This window comes from Diadema antillarum, unplaced genomic scaffold, assembly GCF_040938485.1.
Source record: "Diadema antillarum isolate AM-2024a unplaced genomic scaffold, OU_Dant_1.0 scf00000090, whole genome shotgun sequence".
Lineage (NCBI taxonomy): Eukaryota > Metazoa > Echinodermata > Echinoidea > Diadematoida > Diadematidae > Diadema > Diadema antillarum.
In genome coordinates, this window is record NW_027270979.1 from 1,937,893 (window position 1) to 1,955,739 (window position 17,847).

At 39.7% G+C, this 17,847-nt stretch overlaps 1 protein-coding gene and 2 non-coding genes across 3 annotated transcripts in view; 2 read left to right on the plus strand and 1 right to left on the minus strand.

The window, feature by feature from the left end:
* The first annotated feature begins 582 nt into the window (after positions 1 to 582).
* Positions 583 to 654, plus strand: Trnaw-cca (transfer RNA tryptophan (anticodon CCA)). Its single transcript has one exon. It is a non-coding gene; the product is annotated as a tRNA-Trp (tRNA).
* A 1,711-nt stretch (positions 655 to 2,365) lies between these two features.
* Positions 2,366 to 2,437, plus strand: Trnaw-cca (transfer RNA tryptophan (anticodon CCA)). Its single transcript has one exon. It is a non-coding gene; the product is annotated as a tRNA-Trp (tRNA).
* A 3,492-nt stretch (positions 2,438 to 5,929) lies between these two features.
* The window catches only part of LOC139718166 (protocadherin Fat 4-like), a gene marked incomplete at its 5' end in the record, with an annotated part of 54,250 nt that continues 42,332 nt past the window's right edge, over positions 5,930 to 17,847 (minus strand). The window contains 5 exons of the mRNA XM_071629651.1: positions 5,930 to 8,887; positions 9,563 to 9,827; positions 10,537 to 10,754; positions 11,429 to 11,724; positions 12,228 to 12,307. Coding sequence (XP_071485752.1) covers positions 7,062 to 8,887; positions 9,563 to 9,827; positions 10,537 to 10,754; positions 11,429 to 11,724; positions 12,228 to 12,307 — 2,685 coding nt within the window. The remainder of the gene's footprint in view (positions 8,888 to 9,562; positions 9,828 to 10,536; positions 10,755 to 11,428; positions 11,725 to 12,227; positions 12,308 to 17,847) is intronic.

The window sequence follows — 17,847 nt, forward strand, 5'->3', positions numbered from 1 at the left end:
ATTGCATACAAAGTTACTACGAGGACTGTGACTAAAACTTAAAACTTGTGTAATGTTTTATACATACATGATTTTTATCAGCGGACGTTCGTCAGTGGGTTCACAACCTCCGTTAAAGTAGGCCTACTCTATGTATATCATTTTTTTCCGTAATATAGATCATCCATGATTGGGCCCCGATATATCCCTGTACAGTCAACGATAGGGTACAGAAGTGAGTAGTCGTTACAGCTACACCCTAATTTGTTGTTTTGTTTGTATTGGCTTTTATGATTTCATATAAAGTCATAAAGCCCGCATTTATTTAAACAAGTTTCTTGATTAAATGTACAGATAGCAACATTTTGATATCATGATAATCACATCTCAATAAATGACACACAGAAATAATTCTAAAATTTATAACAGTTTACCAGATAGACTACTTTGTCAAATCTTTATTATGGTTTTTTTTACATTGGATAGAAGTCAGTGACTTGATTGCTGATCGTAGTCCCGAATTGCATCAGCCTAGAGCAGTGATTGCGACACCATGAGACTTTTCTTTTTTATTGCTATTTTTTTAAATTTGATATATAACTTGGCCCCGTAGCATAACGGTAGTGCGTCTGTCTCCAGAAAAGAAGGTTGCGTGTTCGATTCACGTCGGGGTCATGATATTTTGTTCATCTTTTCTCTTTTTTCTCGAAATGTAATTCCTTGTTTAAAACAAAGAAACAAACAAGCAAACCCTGGAGAATATGGTGCTTGACATTTACTTTCAATTCAGCAGAAATAAAAGGAACTAAAATTGAAGTATTGCCATTCTCTGTAATTTCTAGTAATCATAACGAATATAAAAAAGAATATAAAAAAATACATTCGTGTCTCGAGCAACATCTAATTATTGTCAAGGTGCTGTCAAAACACTGTGAATCACTTATAAAAGGGGCTGTAGAGCGAGTTACGAGATAGAATAAAGTAAAACGGGCAGAACTTATGAAAAGAAGACAGCGCAAAGAATGCCAGAAAGAGAGAAAAAAGTAAGTAAGTAAGTAAGTAAGTAAGTAAGTAAGTAAGTAAGTAAGTAAGTGAAATTGACACCCTGCGATTTTTATAGGCCTATCAATATATTACTGGACGAAGAAAGTGCTATAAATAACGAGGAATATATTACATAAAAGCATGACTTCATCATGTTCATGCCATATAAGAAGCATAAACACACCAAAATGAAACACTGAAAAAAATATCTAACAAAAAACTTATACTATAAGTTCTGCATCTCCCGCCCCCCCCCCCCCCAAAAAAAAGAAAGAGTAGTCTGAAAACATTGGAAAACTAACGAAAAGCAAAACAGTCTATTGCTTTGTAGGAATGTACAGGCTTACTCCCTTAAAAAGCAAGCAAGCAAAACAAAACAAACAAAGCAAAACAAAAACAAAAACACGGGGGGGGGGGGAGTAATCATCCCCAGGTTTTGTTTTTCTTTTTAACCGCTCTTCGTAAATCCCCTCGATAGAGCCAACTCCTGTTTCTTTCGTTCTAGTTTGGTTTTCTCTCTTTATAATTTTTTTTTTTCGCGTGACGGTGTTTCCCTCCTCGATCATTTCGTGGGATGAACTTTGTACCATTATGACCAATCAAACATGATTATCAAATAATCCCAGGTGCAGTACATGGGTATCGCGATTTGTTTTAGATTCTGTTTCTTTTTTTTTTTTTTCTTGTCCGTATTATACCGTCAGTATACATCCCTTGCTCGGTTCGCATCACTTCGCCTGATGGATTGCTGTGACGTCAACGTTGTTATGACCGAAGAGCTAATTAAACTCAGGGGAGTCGTTTCCGTCAAAGTTAGTCATTGCGGACACCCGTGCGAGCTTATATAGCATGTAAAAGAGATATTAGATCCAGCCTACTATTCATTTGACTCCAAGAGTGATGCACACTTCAAATCATTTGCAATTATATGCATACATTAGCTGAACTTTTATCATAGTAATGGTATAACATGCACTCCTAGTAATACTCCAATCATATTATGATGTCTTAATTCTTTAATTGAATGCTTATTTTACACCTGATTAAAGTGAGTCTACAACTTCAACGGCAAGCTGCTAAACTTCAGAGCACAGCTAGAATTCCTAAAACATTCATTCCATTTTCCAAAAGAGCTACACTGTCGAGGAATGATTGACATGCATCAGCCCACCACTAATTTGGAAGAAACAGAAGAAGGCAAGACAAAACAACAACAGCAAAACATCCGGGTGTGTGTACTGAACCCACTGATCTCTGTAGGACGGAACCGGGCAATTGTGATTATGACGAGATACTGCCGAGTCGTGGTAATATTAGCTTTGTGCCAACAAGAATCTGACTTGACTCCGTGGCGCAACGGTAGCGCGTCTGACTCCAGATCAGAAGGTTGCGTGTTCGAATCACGTCGGGGTCATGAGTTATAACTTTTTGTATTTTTGAGTGATTTGTTTTTCCCTTTTTTTTTCTAAGAAATCTACATTGTCTTCTTTATTCCTGGCATAATTTTGTGAAAAAGAAAAACACAGGATTTTTCATTCACAGTTTCTTAATATGAATGGATAGTAACAAAATATGACACAAACATTCTTTTTTTTTTTTGCTATAAATTCAGAGCAACAAATTGTCCCACAAGTATCAAATAGGCCTTCACACACTGTAATTTTCATAGGACTAATTCAGTTTATCATTAGATATTTTCTGTTCATTTCTAACAATTTCATAAGACATAAATAATCTCACTACTCGATCCCTCCTTGAAATACTCAGTGTTTTAAACAGTAAACTTCTTTCTCTGCCTCTTCCTAATGCTTTTTGCTGTTTTAATGTTAATGTGCACTTGTGTGTGTGCATGTGTGCTTGTGTGTGCTCCCATGATTATACATTTTTTGTTTGTTTTTTTGTTTGTTTTTTCATTCTCAATGAATTGAACAGCCCACATATGTACAAGCTTGTAGTTCAATGTGTCTCTTTTTGTTTCATTTTGTTCAAGTACAGTGGACACACACACACACACACACACACACATACATACACACACGCACACACAGAATAAATAAACAGAAACAATGGTTTTGTTATCACCATTCCCACATACTGCTTGTGTAGCTGAGTTAACTCACTTCTTGTTCTAAATGACATCTTGAAGACAGTCTACAATGGCAGGTCCTATAACATGCAAGAATGTTTTGAGGGGGATGCACTGGGCGCGCGCCCCCCTTTTTTTGTTAAAACAAAAGAAATCAAAAGAAAAATGGGGTGGGGGCATGTGCCCCCCTTTAATGTTATAAAGGCGCCTCCCCTTTACGGAATTCCTGGATCCGCCTCTGTTAGCCCATAATTTGTGAGCTCTTTATTGAAAGACATTTATTAAAGGGGAATAAACCCAAACACACATGTGAATGCCAGTGATTGCAATAACATATGTATTAGTAGAACACATCAGGGAAAGTTTGGGGAAAATGGGATGATAGGTTTGAAAGTTATGAATTCTTTAAGTTTTGGTGCACTTATCGCTTGATGAGAAGGCTAATACAATTCATGTCACAAATGGAAGGTAATTCCACAAAGTTTATTCAATTTCATTTGAATAATACTCATTCCCCGACTTGAATAATACTCATTCCCCCGACTTGTTACTGACATATGTTATGGGTAATATTATTCCTCCTGCCTTCTGAAAGAGATATGACAAGTGCTCTTTTATTATGCTAGAAAAATTATTGTACTTATACATTATTGTAGATACATGTTTGGTCAATAAGTACACAATTTCCACTCCCTCCCACTTCTTTGTTTGTAAGATTTTACTGAATTCATCAGTCGAGTTGAAGTTAACTTTTATGTCAATTTGGAATATTGTTGAGTGATGTGTATTTGTGGTCTAGTCCTTCGTATAATGAACCAGATGAGCAGGTGCAGGAGCACACGTACATACTTGCATACATATATGCATACATGTACATACACTTTGTACATAAACACATACACACTCATACACATACACACAACATAAATCTTAAAAATCTAAAAATATCTCACTAACCTATCACTTTAATAGTTTGATGTCCTCTCACACATCACTCAAACTCCAAGTTCACCAGTGCCCGAAAATATATATGAAAAAAAAAATACCGCTGAAAAATTGTGTTTCATTACCAATCGGGTGGGGGTGGGGGTGGTCCATAATCGTAATATTCATTTCTGTGGCTCTGGCTTTAGACATTACAACACAGGAGGTAAATTCACATATGACAAGCAATCATATGCACGAAAGATTAAGAAACAAAGATTACTGCAGCAAACCAGGTTAATTTCATTGTTGAATACAAAGTGTTTATTGACTCTCCAAACACCCAGCGAGGTTCAATTTACTTTATAAACTTTTGAATACTGATTCTTGTAAGTCCATGCACAATGCACAAATGCATGCCAAGTTAAGTACAGACAACTAGTACGAACATGTACTGTGCAGAAATAAAGTACCCACTGATCTATGAACAAAAAACAATAATACGAAAAACTTTCTAAGAAATTGTAACAGTGGAAAGAAAACTTCAGACAACACATTGCTTTGAATGTCAAGTGAAACAGAAGCTCAAAATATCTCAACCATTTGAGTGGTTTTAAGTCCATGACACTAAAGTCCTGATAAAACCATCCCTTTGACATAACAACATGATCTTATCTACATAATGTTCTCCAGAACACAATCTATAGAAATGACATTACCACATTGAATTTAAAAAAAAATGGAAAATGCGAGAACATGCGTATCAAATGCAAAATGACAAACTGTGTGCTCTTACTTACATCAGATATTGTACATTTGTGCAGATACAGTCAAATTTTATGAGGTTTGTCAAGGTAGTGAAGTATGTAAGACTTTGAATACAAAGTACCGGTACTCTATCCAAGCAGTGCATTGTTATGAGTGAATGGGTGTGTGTGTGTTTGTGGGTTTGTATATGTGTGTGTTTGTGGGTTTGTGTGTGTGTGTGTGTGTGTGTGTGTGTGTGTGTGTGTGTGTGTGTGTCTGTGTCTGTGTTTGTACTAATGTGTGTATTGATGTGCATGAAGATATTTCATATGACAGAAGAAATAATAACCAAATATTGTGCAGAGAGAACATAGGCTCTACATCTGAATATCTTTCTCCACTTAAAATCATAGACAAGAATGCAAACCAAAACATTCCGAAGGGCATATATATCATACTTGATCGAGTATTTTGGAGACTTTGAAATAAAATCTACATCATTAGTCCATGACAGTAACACAATTAAAGTAGAAATAAAGAATCATTGTCTGTCACTTGATAGTATATTATAAAATTTGCAATATACAAAAAGAAGAAAAGATATCAAATTCGTAGATAAAGATTCATCAAGAACCAGAGGATTTAGCTCTCCTGTTATCAGCGTCTTGCTTTTTGTACTGACAAAATGTAAAACTGGTATACACTAGAAAATCTATGCTTATAAAATTCATCATGCAAGTCTGGTGCCAAAATAAATACTGCATACTCTAAAACTGATGTATAACAATAGTGGCATTTAAAGTGGCAGATCAGACAGAATCCATACAGGAGACTTTATAAAAATATGGCATTCAACAACTGTACGGCCTGAATAAGAATGCAGCAAATATGGATGAATAGGATCGTGTGACTGGACTGAAATACACAGAATAGGAAGCAAAAAGATCCATAGGAACATTACATTGCAATTTTTTCTTCTGTTATAATGAGGGGTCGGTCAACCCTTACACATAGTGCACATACACAAAGATTGTCAAAGTACATTGAATGATAAAAACAGACTGTTGTGCAAGATTTATCCTTGTTCTGTTGTAAAAGTGTAATTATGTTTGTTTGTTTTTGTTTTTTGCTTTGGGAAGACGTGGCATGAAAGATATGCAACATGACATGAATGTCGTTGAGAAGCCTTCTGTAGAAATCAAAGTATACAGAAATATACTTTCCCTCCCTGCAAACAGGACAGAGACACTGAACATAAAATCAAACAATATACAATCAGCCATACAAATGTTTTTTGAACAATGTCTGATTTGATTGACTTCACCTTGATATATGTTGAGAAGCTCCGTGTTTAAGTCCACTGATCTTTGATTTCTCTAAAAAACATACACATTTGCAAACATAGGACACATAGGAAAAACATTCACAAGCATATTTCAACAGTACTATTGCATGGAACATCATGTCATGTCATGGGTGCTCATTACTTTCCACAATAAATATCAATACGCAAAACATGAAACGAGATATTTCACATATATATAAATGGCCTCTAACCTTTGTACAAAGGATTGTCACATTTACACAAACAGTTCTGAATCTTTTAACATCTTCACAAAATACAAAGTAGCAAGGTATTACCTCACTGTCTGTACATGAAAAAGAAAAAAAAAAGATTAACAAATCTAACTCTTGATACAAAATTCCATACACACTACAGAATACTTATAGATCAAGGCATTTGAAAACTGGATGTATAAAAGAGATGACACTGTAGCATGCCAAGTGCACTGAACAGTTTCTCATTTGTTAAAAATATCTCTAGCATCTCAAGCCTCCATCATTTTGTTCTACATATGAGTGGTGCCGTGTATTACATAACATCACCCTCATCAGCCCTCTCTCGTCAAACAGGAAGAAGGAGCAAATTACAACCGCTGCTTGTTCATTACAACAGTCAACATAACAGTCTGGCAAAGATTCAATAATATATTCTCTCACATGGACAGGCATTGCCCGTTTGCCTGGTAAATACATAGAGGCTACAACAACAACAAAAAATAGGCTTGGCAGAAATCACTGTTAAAGTATAAACTCTGGGAATGCAAAGTTTGGAATAAAATGAAAATTATATCTTTTTGGTATTAACAAGACATCTTTGAAATGAACCAAAACTGACCAGACACAGTGGCAATGAGTACTTTGGCAGGCATCATACTTATGCACAGAATATGATATGAAAGTTTGTCACATAACAAAATTGATTTCCACTGATAAGGCATCAGACGAATTCCTCATGTGTGAGTGATGTCTGTAATGTTATCTTGCCGTTGTTTTCATGTAGCTGAGCAATGTCTTTGAAAACACCAACCAGGTGCTCAAACCTGGGCCCCCAGCCCAGCAGCCTCTCTAGACTCACTTCAGGATTACTTTTGTCCTTCCGCGGATGTCCGTTCTCCTCCTCCGACGTGATCAGCGAGCCCCCGCGAGAGTCCAGTCGCCTCTGCTTGAGGGCGCCGTTCACGTGCGGTAGCACACTGTCCTCCGCGTCCTCAATTTCCGCCAGCTTGCTGCGAATCACAGCCTCCGCAGAGAATTCCCTCTCGAAGCGCCGCTTGCCGTACTCCGATTCCATCTCGGAGCAGGTGAAAGAGTCATTGGTGTCGTCCGAGGTGGAATCGGGTGGCTCCAGCAAGTGAGAGGGATCGACGGGGGTGTGATCGTCTCGACGATGTCTGCATGGATGACCCCCACTGCTGACTGATGAGAGGTCATCTATCGTGCTGGCATGGCTGCCCGACATGAGGTCAGGTCTTGCGGTGTTGAGTTGCGCTACCTCTTCGGCAGTGAGCCCGACTAGTGGGCTTTTACTAGTCCTCCCCTTTGATGGGGCTTTCTCTCCCTCATGGGAGAGGGGTGTGGCCCCCCGGCGGGCCTTGCTCCCGCTCCGAATGCTGCTAACATCCGAGCGGTGTGCCTGACTCCTCAGCTCACTCTGATAGCTGTGCTCCGAGTTGACGGGGCTAGCCAGGCTCCTGGCTGGGGTGGCCCGCCCACTATTTGGCACCGAGCCTATGCGTAATGTGTTGTTTGTGCTATAGTTGGAATGTAGTCCCGGACTCTGCCGCAAAATAGCATTCTGAGTGTCTAGCGGAGTACTGTGCGCTATATCATTTCCCATATGATGCGAACTATTACTGACCGGGCTCAGTCTCGCTGGTGATGCCTGGATCCTGGCCAACAGCGGGTTCTGGCTGGGTCTGTGCTTCTTCTTTCTGCGATTGCGATCGCGATCGTGATAGTGTTTATAATGATAGGCAACATCGATGTCTGATGCTGCTAAGCTACTTGCATTTTCTAAGTCATAGTGCTCTGCCTCGTCGAATTCAGGGCCGTTGCGAACGTCCATCTCAATATTGACATGCTCACCAGTGTCATTCTCCATCATGAGTGAGTTGCTGGAAGGGTTGCTGTTGTTTTGGATCGCCATATTCTGCTCTATGATGTCAGGCGTCTGCCGCTGGATCAGCCCAGAAACGTTAACCTTCCCATCCGATCCTATCATGGTGGCATCATCAAAGGTGTCCCCCATAAATCCCGGGTTGTCTGTGGGACTCAGCCCCAACGTCTTGGGGACCCCTCCGAGGGCATTATTCTGAGCTGCGTGCCGCTTTTTCAAGGCAAAGCTGCGCCGCCGGACATACAAAACCGCTACTACGATAACAACGATCAGCAAAATCACAAAGATAATCGGTAACACGATGTAGAGCACATTGGAATTGTTGTTTTTGGTGGGTTCAGACTCTGTCTCACAGAAGCTTCCAGCAAATCCATCAAGACAAGTACAGGAGGCTCGTCCACCGCTTTCAGAGCAGGTGCCACCATTCCTACAGGTGTCGGAAGCACAGGCGGTGGGCACACAGGTGGGAAGATTGCCATCGGGGACGCACACCTCTCCCTGTCCGCATGGCGTGCCCAGGCAGGGGCCAGCTGCGTCGCAACCTTCACCCGCGCTGCCCGATGGAACCGCCTCAAATCTCTCTGTTTCACCATCCAGCGGCAGGGGCTTGCCATTCATCTCCACATCATCCAGACATCCAGTGAAACCTGCAGGTACGCAGACGAAACCAGTCAAAAGTAATGCTATTTTGTATTGCTATAATTCATATATGCTCTTCTTCTCACCAAGATAACAATCCACATCAAATGCACATGGGAAAGCAATACCCGGTTCGTGAAAAATGGTACAATTCGAAGATGAATTCTGACATGCCAATGTAAATACTACAATGATTCAAATTTTTCTGCATATTCAATCATAATCTCTAGATACAAAGCAGATATGTGGCTGGATACTGCTAACAAGGTGTCCTGAGTAACATGTTGCACCAGTACAACTTAAAGACAGGCAAATTTTCCTTTAAGCATATACTCAGTACTCAACTACTAAATTCTCAATGCCAATCCATGAATGCTAAATTATGCAGCATCTGCATTTTCTTAAACTTTTTTGCATACTTTATGCAAACACTTTTTGGAACACAAAGGTGAATTGACATTCAAGAGTACACAGCATGACAAAATTCTTGCTCAAGATGTTTCCTGCAGTTAGATGCCCAAACTGCTGCAAATATGCAGGGGGTCAAAACAGCCTCTCCAGCAACTTAACTCTCCAGATTTTAGAGGAGCTATTGGTTTTTGAGGATGAGTCTGTGAGGAAATATGCCAAGAAAATAAACACTACACATGAACAAATTCACCCTGGTCCAAAAGTGCACTTACCAGCTACAGCTTGTCCGTTGATGACAATTGGTGTCTCGGCTCCACCGATCCACATCCCAGTTACTGCCAGTGCGGTGAATTCATGGGGATCAGCAAATGTGGCAGTTTTCTCGATGTTGTCAACAACCAGAGTGATCAGGTCTCCGGCCAACGAGAGGCTGATGCTGTGCCAGGCCCCATCACCAAGGGATGGGGCATCTAGGAGGAGTTCTCCACTGCTCTGCCCACTGCTTCCATGAGAGTATTCCAGCAAACCATCCTTCAGCTGTGACAGATACAATACAGGCGACGACTATAGTTATAAAAAGTTCTCAGAACCAGCAGTTTTCTTTCATTATACTGAAAGTTCTTTAAAGCTGTACAAACAGTGAAGTACATAAAGATATACTGACGATAATTTTGGGACTTGAATTTTCTATTTCGTTGTAACAAGAATTTTGTTTTAAACTGTGTTTATTATAACTGAGTACAGTGTGAGCTGACTGCCAGTTGCTGTTGGCTGTGGTAGGAAAACTTCACAATATATTTCTTGGACACATCATCCACACTCCCATTATCTCTGTCTTGGATCATGACTTTTGCATCGGTAGTATCATGCTTGCAGTGTGTCATGCAGCAGGAGATTAATCATGATATATGCACCACTTAGAAACATGAATGACTGAATTGCATCATGTAATACATATGAAGAAAAAAAAAAAACTTTCCAAAAGATGTTCTGTCTGACAATGTCTTTGTTCTGAACTGGGACCTTCCGTATAATAGCACTAGGTTGTCTTATGAATAACACAGCATAATATACATGGAGTAACAGCAACACAGTCAATTAGGGTACTGTGTGAAAAAAAAAGGATGACTGTAATAACACATTGAGAAAACAGCTTCCGCAGCATATGACGAGCTGTCTTCACTGTCTAAACTATTCTCTGCTACAGTGATTTGTCATCATTGCAGCTAAATCCCGACGGCCGTACCTGTAAGGCTGTGAATTCCTCGTCGGAGGTAATGTAGAGAAGCAGGGCATCCTTCGTATCTGTTCTGAATGAGAGACCGACGGACTCGGACGCAGCCGCCCTCCTCCGTCTTCTCCTCGACAGCGACTTGGCCTCCTCGAGGAGCTGCTGCCGCTTGTAGTCCTCCTTGATGCGGTACGTCACAAAGCCTCCATCCCCAAGGGTCACAGGCTGGTAAACTGTTAGGGTCAAGAGAGAGGACACATTTGAATAAATCTGCATGTTGACAGGTTCCTTTAAAACAGCCTACAGCTCCAATCCGCAAAGAGACCATCGTTGAGTGCAAACATTTTCACATATCTACTACCTTAATCTTTAAGATCACAAAATCACAGTTCATGCTCCATTTTTAGGAAGAGTCCTTTTAAATAAAAGCAATGCGGTCCTTTAAATATAACTAGCACATTACAGGAAATACATACATGATTCTATCTTCAAAAAGGGGCACAAACATTTCAACTTATGAAATCCACTAGCCAGAAATAACCTGACTCTAATCTAGGTAATCTTTGTCACATGCCCATTGCTCACAAGACAGTCATGAAGCTATTTCACGATCAAATCACAACATGAATGAAGATTTTGTATTAGACAAAAGTTTGGGTACATATGTTGGTTTGTTGTTGTATATTTAGGATGAGTGATCACAGCAATGATGCAGAAAATGAAGTGGCGTCAATTGAGCTGTCCTTCATTAATAGACCAATCATTCAAAATCCAAATCAACCAGTCAAGCAAACATAAAAAGAAACCTAAGTAGCTACAGTTAACTGCGATCACCCTGATATAACATGCCGGTTCTTAGTTACGAGCCTGAAATATGATACATTTATGAAATCTGATATGATCTCACCGTCGCTGCACATGATGGGGTCACACTGACACCAGCTATCCCACCACTCCTCCACACAGGTGTTCCCATCTGGGCAGGGCTGGGCGCTACTGCAGGTCCCGCCCTCCCGACTGCACCCTTCCACCAGGCCGGCGCTGTCCACTGCATTGGTCATGTCCTTCCGTTGCCCGTTGATGTAAATCCCCTTCATGCAGCCTACAAAGTCGGCAGAGGACACTTGGGATGGCCTTGAGGTGACCTCAGTGATGTCAGCCACACCGCCAATAGAGAGAGGGGTACCTCCAAAGTCGAGTGATCTACAGAGACCAAACAAAAAGAACACATGAGCATCATTCCAATCGCATCAATCTCAAATAGTTTCACCTGTTTCCCTCAATGAAAAAAAGAAGAAGTCATAGATAGACCTGGCAGCTGCAAGTGTTTCAAGAATGACAAATAGGACAAGTGCACAGAGTTAGTTTTTTTATATACTTTTTGCGGCCTTCATTCAAATCTAGTGGACACTGAAATGTTGTTGCCACGACAATGAAATGCTAGATCTTGAATTTCACCTCATATTTAATCCAACACTTCATTAAAGTGACATGCATACAACTGTAAGTGAGTTCGTGCACTGACATTTTCAAACACTATTGGTATTTAATCAAAGAAATATGAGGAAACTATTTTTTTTTTTCATATGAACGATGTCACCACTTCGCTTTCAGACTACCCATTAGTGCATTGCCTCAACTACACTCAACTGGAAAAGGTTGCATTCACATCCAAACACATGCCCAAAAAGAAAGACTTCTCTTACATGGTAGTCGTCTGTACAGCTGAACACGCATCTGATGACAGTGTGCGGCAGTCATCATCCAAGAGATTAAGACTTATGCTCTGTTGAGAAAACAAAAATCAAACAAAGAATGCAAAACATTAAGACATTTGATTTCATTAGTCCTTTGGGGATTTGCACTGAACATCGACTTTCAATATGTGTAACGAGTTTATGCCTGCATCTGGTAGCAAATAAATGGATCAATTCCCTACTGCTGTTACCCCACCACACCCCTTAGATCATACTGTGGTTCAGCACCTGTTGAATGAGCATCAATCAATATCAAACTTGATTTCTTGGCAAAGTAGATACATACAAAATTATGCCAAAGACAGCATGACAACATAATTGAGGCATTATTTCAGCTAAGTGTTGTGGAAGTGTTTGCAGTTTGCAGATGTGGATGCAGATCTCGGCTACGTGCGGAGACCCATGAACGCAGCCGCTCGTGGGGACGATAATTAATTGCCTTGGGTAAGACTAGAAGCTAGGGACACATTAGCATTTGACCCGCAGCACCCTGCAACAGGCTTCTACTCTGTTTTAATAGCCTCTACAAAGTTCATGATGGGACAAACATTAGCTTGAGAATAAAAGTGCCGGAGCAAGAACACTTGATTTACACAGTTGTGAATTGTAACTCCTTTTTTTTAACTCCCATATACATGAAATATGTCCAAAAATGGAATATTATGTTAACTAGAATTGTCATGTGACTGACTATGATTTAGGATGAGGTATGAGCATTCTAAATTCTTGTACTTCTGAACTTCTCTGAGGGCGGTAAGCAAAACTAAGACATTAGGAAATGTTCCCGGCCCAGTAACAGGTGATCACTGCATTTCGCTGGTTTACTGATTAGGTGGAGCTGACGGTCATTGGTATCAAGGGGTTTATCTGTTCGCACCAATCATGATTTTGTGGATTAAAATGTTCCACTATCTGCAAATTGCAAATCTGCATCAAATACCCTGCTCACATGCAATGCGCTGTTACACACATGAATAACCTCAGTATCTCACACATGTGTATCAACCAGGCTGTGGATTCTTGAAATGCTATGAAAACTGTTCAGTGTCGATTTTCTTGTAATTCTTTTTTTTTTTATTAGCATAATTATTATCATTGTCATTATCATCATCACTTCTGCGAATACTGCTACTACTACTGCTGCTACCATCATTATTATCATAACTATTATTATAAGCATCAGCATCATTATCATCATCATTATTTAACAACTACATTAGAACAATAGCATTACAATGAAGGCACTCATTTGATAATGGGTTGTTAGAGTTTGTATCCTATAATATTGCGTCGCAGAGATAACTCCAATTATTCATATTCTTTGTGCAATTGTATTGATCATGAGCAAAATCAGTCTTTGTGAGGCCGAAGACATCATCTGCAAGTTCTGCATTTTATCTGTTCCTTCAGATGGGGAGAATATGAGAGTTAATCTCATAAACATAAAGTCAAGTCTCAGGCAATGAAAACCTTGTGGAAGGCAGATTCAAAGCATCGTCGACCACACTAATATCCCCCTCATGATACTTATGGTGGTAGTAATTGTATAATCCAACGAATCATTCTCAGGGAATTTCCTGACATGATATACCCTCCTCTTCTCTGCATTTATCCAGGCAGCATCCCAAGCTTCCCCAGGAAATCTGACTACAAAAATTGCACTAAAGCTACATGGGATCAGCGAGGGGCGTAAAACTTCTGATACAAACACAGGGCATTCCAGCTCAGATGGTATGTGACTGAAAAGAGCACCCCTCTCATCAAAAAATGGAATGGTATGTACATGTCTGATTGCGCAAAATATAATTGGAGGACATATCTGGGGTCCTATTCTCAAAAAACTGACAAGGTTTTTGCCCTCATATTTTGCAATAAATCGTTCACCAACACAATATTCAGCCAGACCGTGGCTTCCTCCCCCACACTGATTGGTTGTTTGGAGTCGGGGCTTTGGCTCTTCTGATGTGAGGGATACAAGAGGAGCTGCGGTGGTCCTGATTACCCCCAGCTTGATTTCACTCTCTACCGGTACATTTGAAAAATAACATGTTTCAGCAAAGCCAGATATAGGGTTGCATACATCCATGTCGAGTCATCACATTCCCTAATCTCATTCGAATATGAGAAGGGGGCTCTTTATTGAATGAAAATGTTACATATCTACCTCTACATCTGTACGGTACCCGGTGCATTTTTCAATGATCTAAACTACAGCAACATTATTTTCAATGTTTTTTATTGGGGGGGGGGGGGGGGCTTTAAATTATTCTAGAGTTATTTGAATTGAATATATCAGGGGTCTCATCTACTACACTATTTTGGTCCTTCGCCATTATTCTCATGGCCTAGTTTTGAAATGACATTTTGGTGGGTGTTTGCTTTTTTCTTCGTAGTAGTACAACAACTGTATCACTAAAAAACATGATAATTGGTGCCCAAATTCATACACCGCTGAACGAAAGAAACTGTACCAAACAACTAAAAAGAACAGGGCCCTCTGAAGATGCCATACCTGGAGCAATATATATTTCATATGAAAGAAGAAGAAATCATCCGAGCCTGGTGTCACATGACAGGCAAAGAGAATTCCTATTGGCAAAAGACAGGGTGTCAACGGGATGACCCTGTCCTCGTAAATCCACCATTGTGTCTGGTGGTGGGGGTAAGCTGAGATATGGAAGAGTCTCATTTACGGTGAAAAATGGTCTTATTTGTGATTATCCTCGTGCACATTTGCCGCTTCCACTCCGCCATTTATTTGAAATACTAGACAAAAGACATCTTCATTCTGGGCGAAGACAATTCATGTAGCATTACCAATGTCACGCCACATACCACAGGCAATTATTGTCATACTAATCTCTACATGTACCTTGAGATTTCGTTTAAAAAACAAAAAAAAAAACAAAAAATTCTGATGAACATGTAACTTGCTCAAAAAACAAAACAAAATCAACTATGTATTCCTCCAGACACACTTTCCATGATATTGAGACATCTAACATTAAAAAAAAACACATGCAAAGTTTGCCCATACAGAGTAGGGAATAAATGCACAACACTCTCATCGAAATATGGATGACTTTTACCCTGCGTATATGTGTGGAAATCAATATGGAAAAAGATTTGGTAATCTTGTTTTTTCAATTTAAGATTGCTTGTCTATGTCCCTTCTTCTTTTTTTCCTAAGAGGGTAATTTCAAAGCTTCTTGATATGAACATTTGAGAAGAAAATGATTCAATGCTCATGCAATGTACACAGACATCATGTGACAATAATGAATCATGTTGATCATACAGATACTTTACAAGCAGAGGATACTAATAGCACAGGGCTTGGCTTCTACAGAAACAAAACCCCATGCAAAGGCGCTTACAGTATTTCTGATGTTCTTCTCTCCACAGGGGGGAGTAGAATATGTCTTTCAAGAACACCTCTCAACATTCGTGCTACGCACATTACATACTCATCTTTATCCATGACAAGCTGTACTCTTTATCAGTGACCCGTAGTAGTACATACGCTATTTGGCTACATACACCTTATTCATATGACAGTATATTCATCATCGCTGTGAAAAACCTAGGTAGATTTACTGCAATAAACATCAAGGGGTAATTTAGCTCGGGTTGTGATGAGCATGCTGAAGGATTTACATCACTCATTTTTCACAGACGCATCCAACAGAGAAAGACCGCGGACTTGATTTTCAAGACTGGTTGAAATGTCTGACCAGATGGAGATTGAATTCGCTCTGCACTTTGAGGCAAAATGGTGAATAGCCATGTACTTTCCACTTTGGTCAGTGACATTAGGTTAGGAATGAGTCCCAAGCAATACGATGCACTCAATCTGTTGCCAACAAACCTTTTTCATCGCCCATTTGATTAATATGGTTTCTAAAAGAGCAGTCATCATTTCTACAGTTCTTCAGGAAATCAATCACTTGCTAAACAACGGCCACATTTGTTTCTCAAAAGGGCGTGCATGACACTAGCCTTTATTACTCTCTCTCTTGAAAATATTTCTCTCTCCTTTGTAACCAGCGCAGAATGAAGATTTTGAAATACAAACTTACAAACATGAATTAGCTAGTACCACTTTGAGATCTCCTTACTTGTGATTGTCATTATATATGTACTATTATCAAGTTGTCTGCCCAGACAGCAGTGACAAAAATGTGATTCAGCAATTGCCTACGTCATTGGTTTGTCATGCCAAAAAATACAGATAATGATACTGTAACTTTTGACAGCAGCTTTTGTGTACCAGGTATGTCTTGGGGCCATATGGTTTTTGGTGTTTTGCCTATCTGGTTTTTGAGAATGTGCTGTGCTCATAAGCAGTTTCACAGCGCTGCATTGCAGACATCCTCAGTTTTGCAGTTGCATTTTCTCCTTAAGAAGTTTGCAGACTTCTGGAGATCAAATGAAACTACCATGGTAGATATTTGCACATCACAGAACTGAAAATTATCTTTTTTTCTTTTTAATTAAAAACATCAGGTATCTAATAAGGCAAACCAAGACTCATGCTAGAGAAGCCTGTATTAATAACATGGCTATCCCTAGTTCATTTCTTTCATCACTATACATCCCATTAAGAAAACAAAAACAAAACAGAACACCCTCCAGCTGATGCCGACAACGTTGTCTCTACAGCGAGATGAAACCTGATGACATGCCAAGTCGTGTGATGCCTGGAATTAAGGTATATGCAGTGACTAGCAAAGATCAGCACCCCATAATTTATCACCCACCATCACCCACAACACCGACTTGCATGGCATGGAATTCTTGCCAGTCTGGTAATGACTTTTCCCCTAGTTTTGCAGCATAAATATGACACCTGATATTTTCATATTCAAGCTGCTAGGTTTTACTCGGTCAAGTGAACATACACTATGCTCATTTTCACCGTACACTTTGTTGGGCAGCGCCATTAAATGATTCTGGAAAAATGGGATGATGTGTGCACTACCTTGAACTTCTAGGGCAGTTTGCGCATGAACTTTTGAGAGGATGCATGATATCAAAGGGAATCATCAGCAGCCATAAACTATTGTGATTATGGAGTTTATAAGTCAAACAATCTTGGAAGCAAACCATCCATGGAAATAAGTCAACATTGATATGTTTCATGATGTATCTAGCTATTCTACAATCAATTCAAATAAGACATATCTGTGCAAAGGTTTTCGTACACTGAAGTATACAAATATATAAATGTGAGCTCGACAAGGAGTTAGGACACATAAATCTCTTGTTTGTTTGCTTGTTTGGTTGGGTTCTCTGCAAAATGTGGGGTCTATGACTTTCACATTCTATATCTACTTTCCCTTTAAGGGTGTGATGACATTTTTCCAACCTTCTACACATGACTGGCAAAAATCTGACAAGCATGCCTTTAAAGGTGCATGATGGATTACCTCCAGAAATCACACCACTACCCCCCAGAATGCTCAAGAGGAACAAATACCAAGAAGCTAAATCTTTCATCAAGGAATCCTTGCTGTAGATGGACACACAATTGCAGTGGCCACTATGTTAACCTCACAGGCTCTTTGAA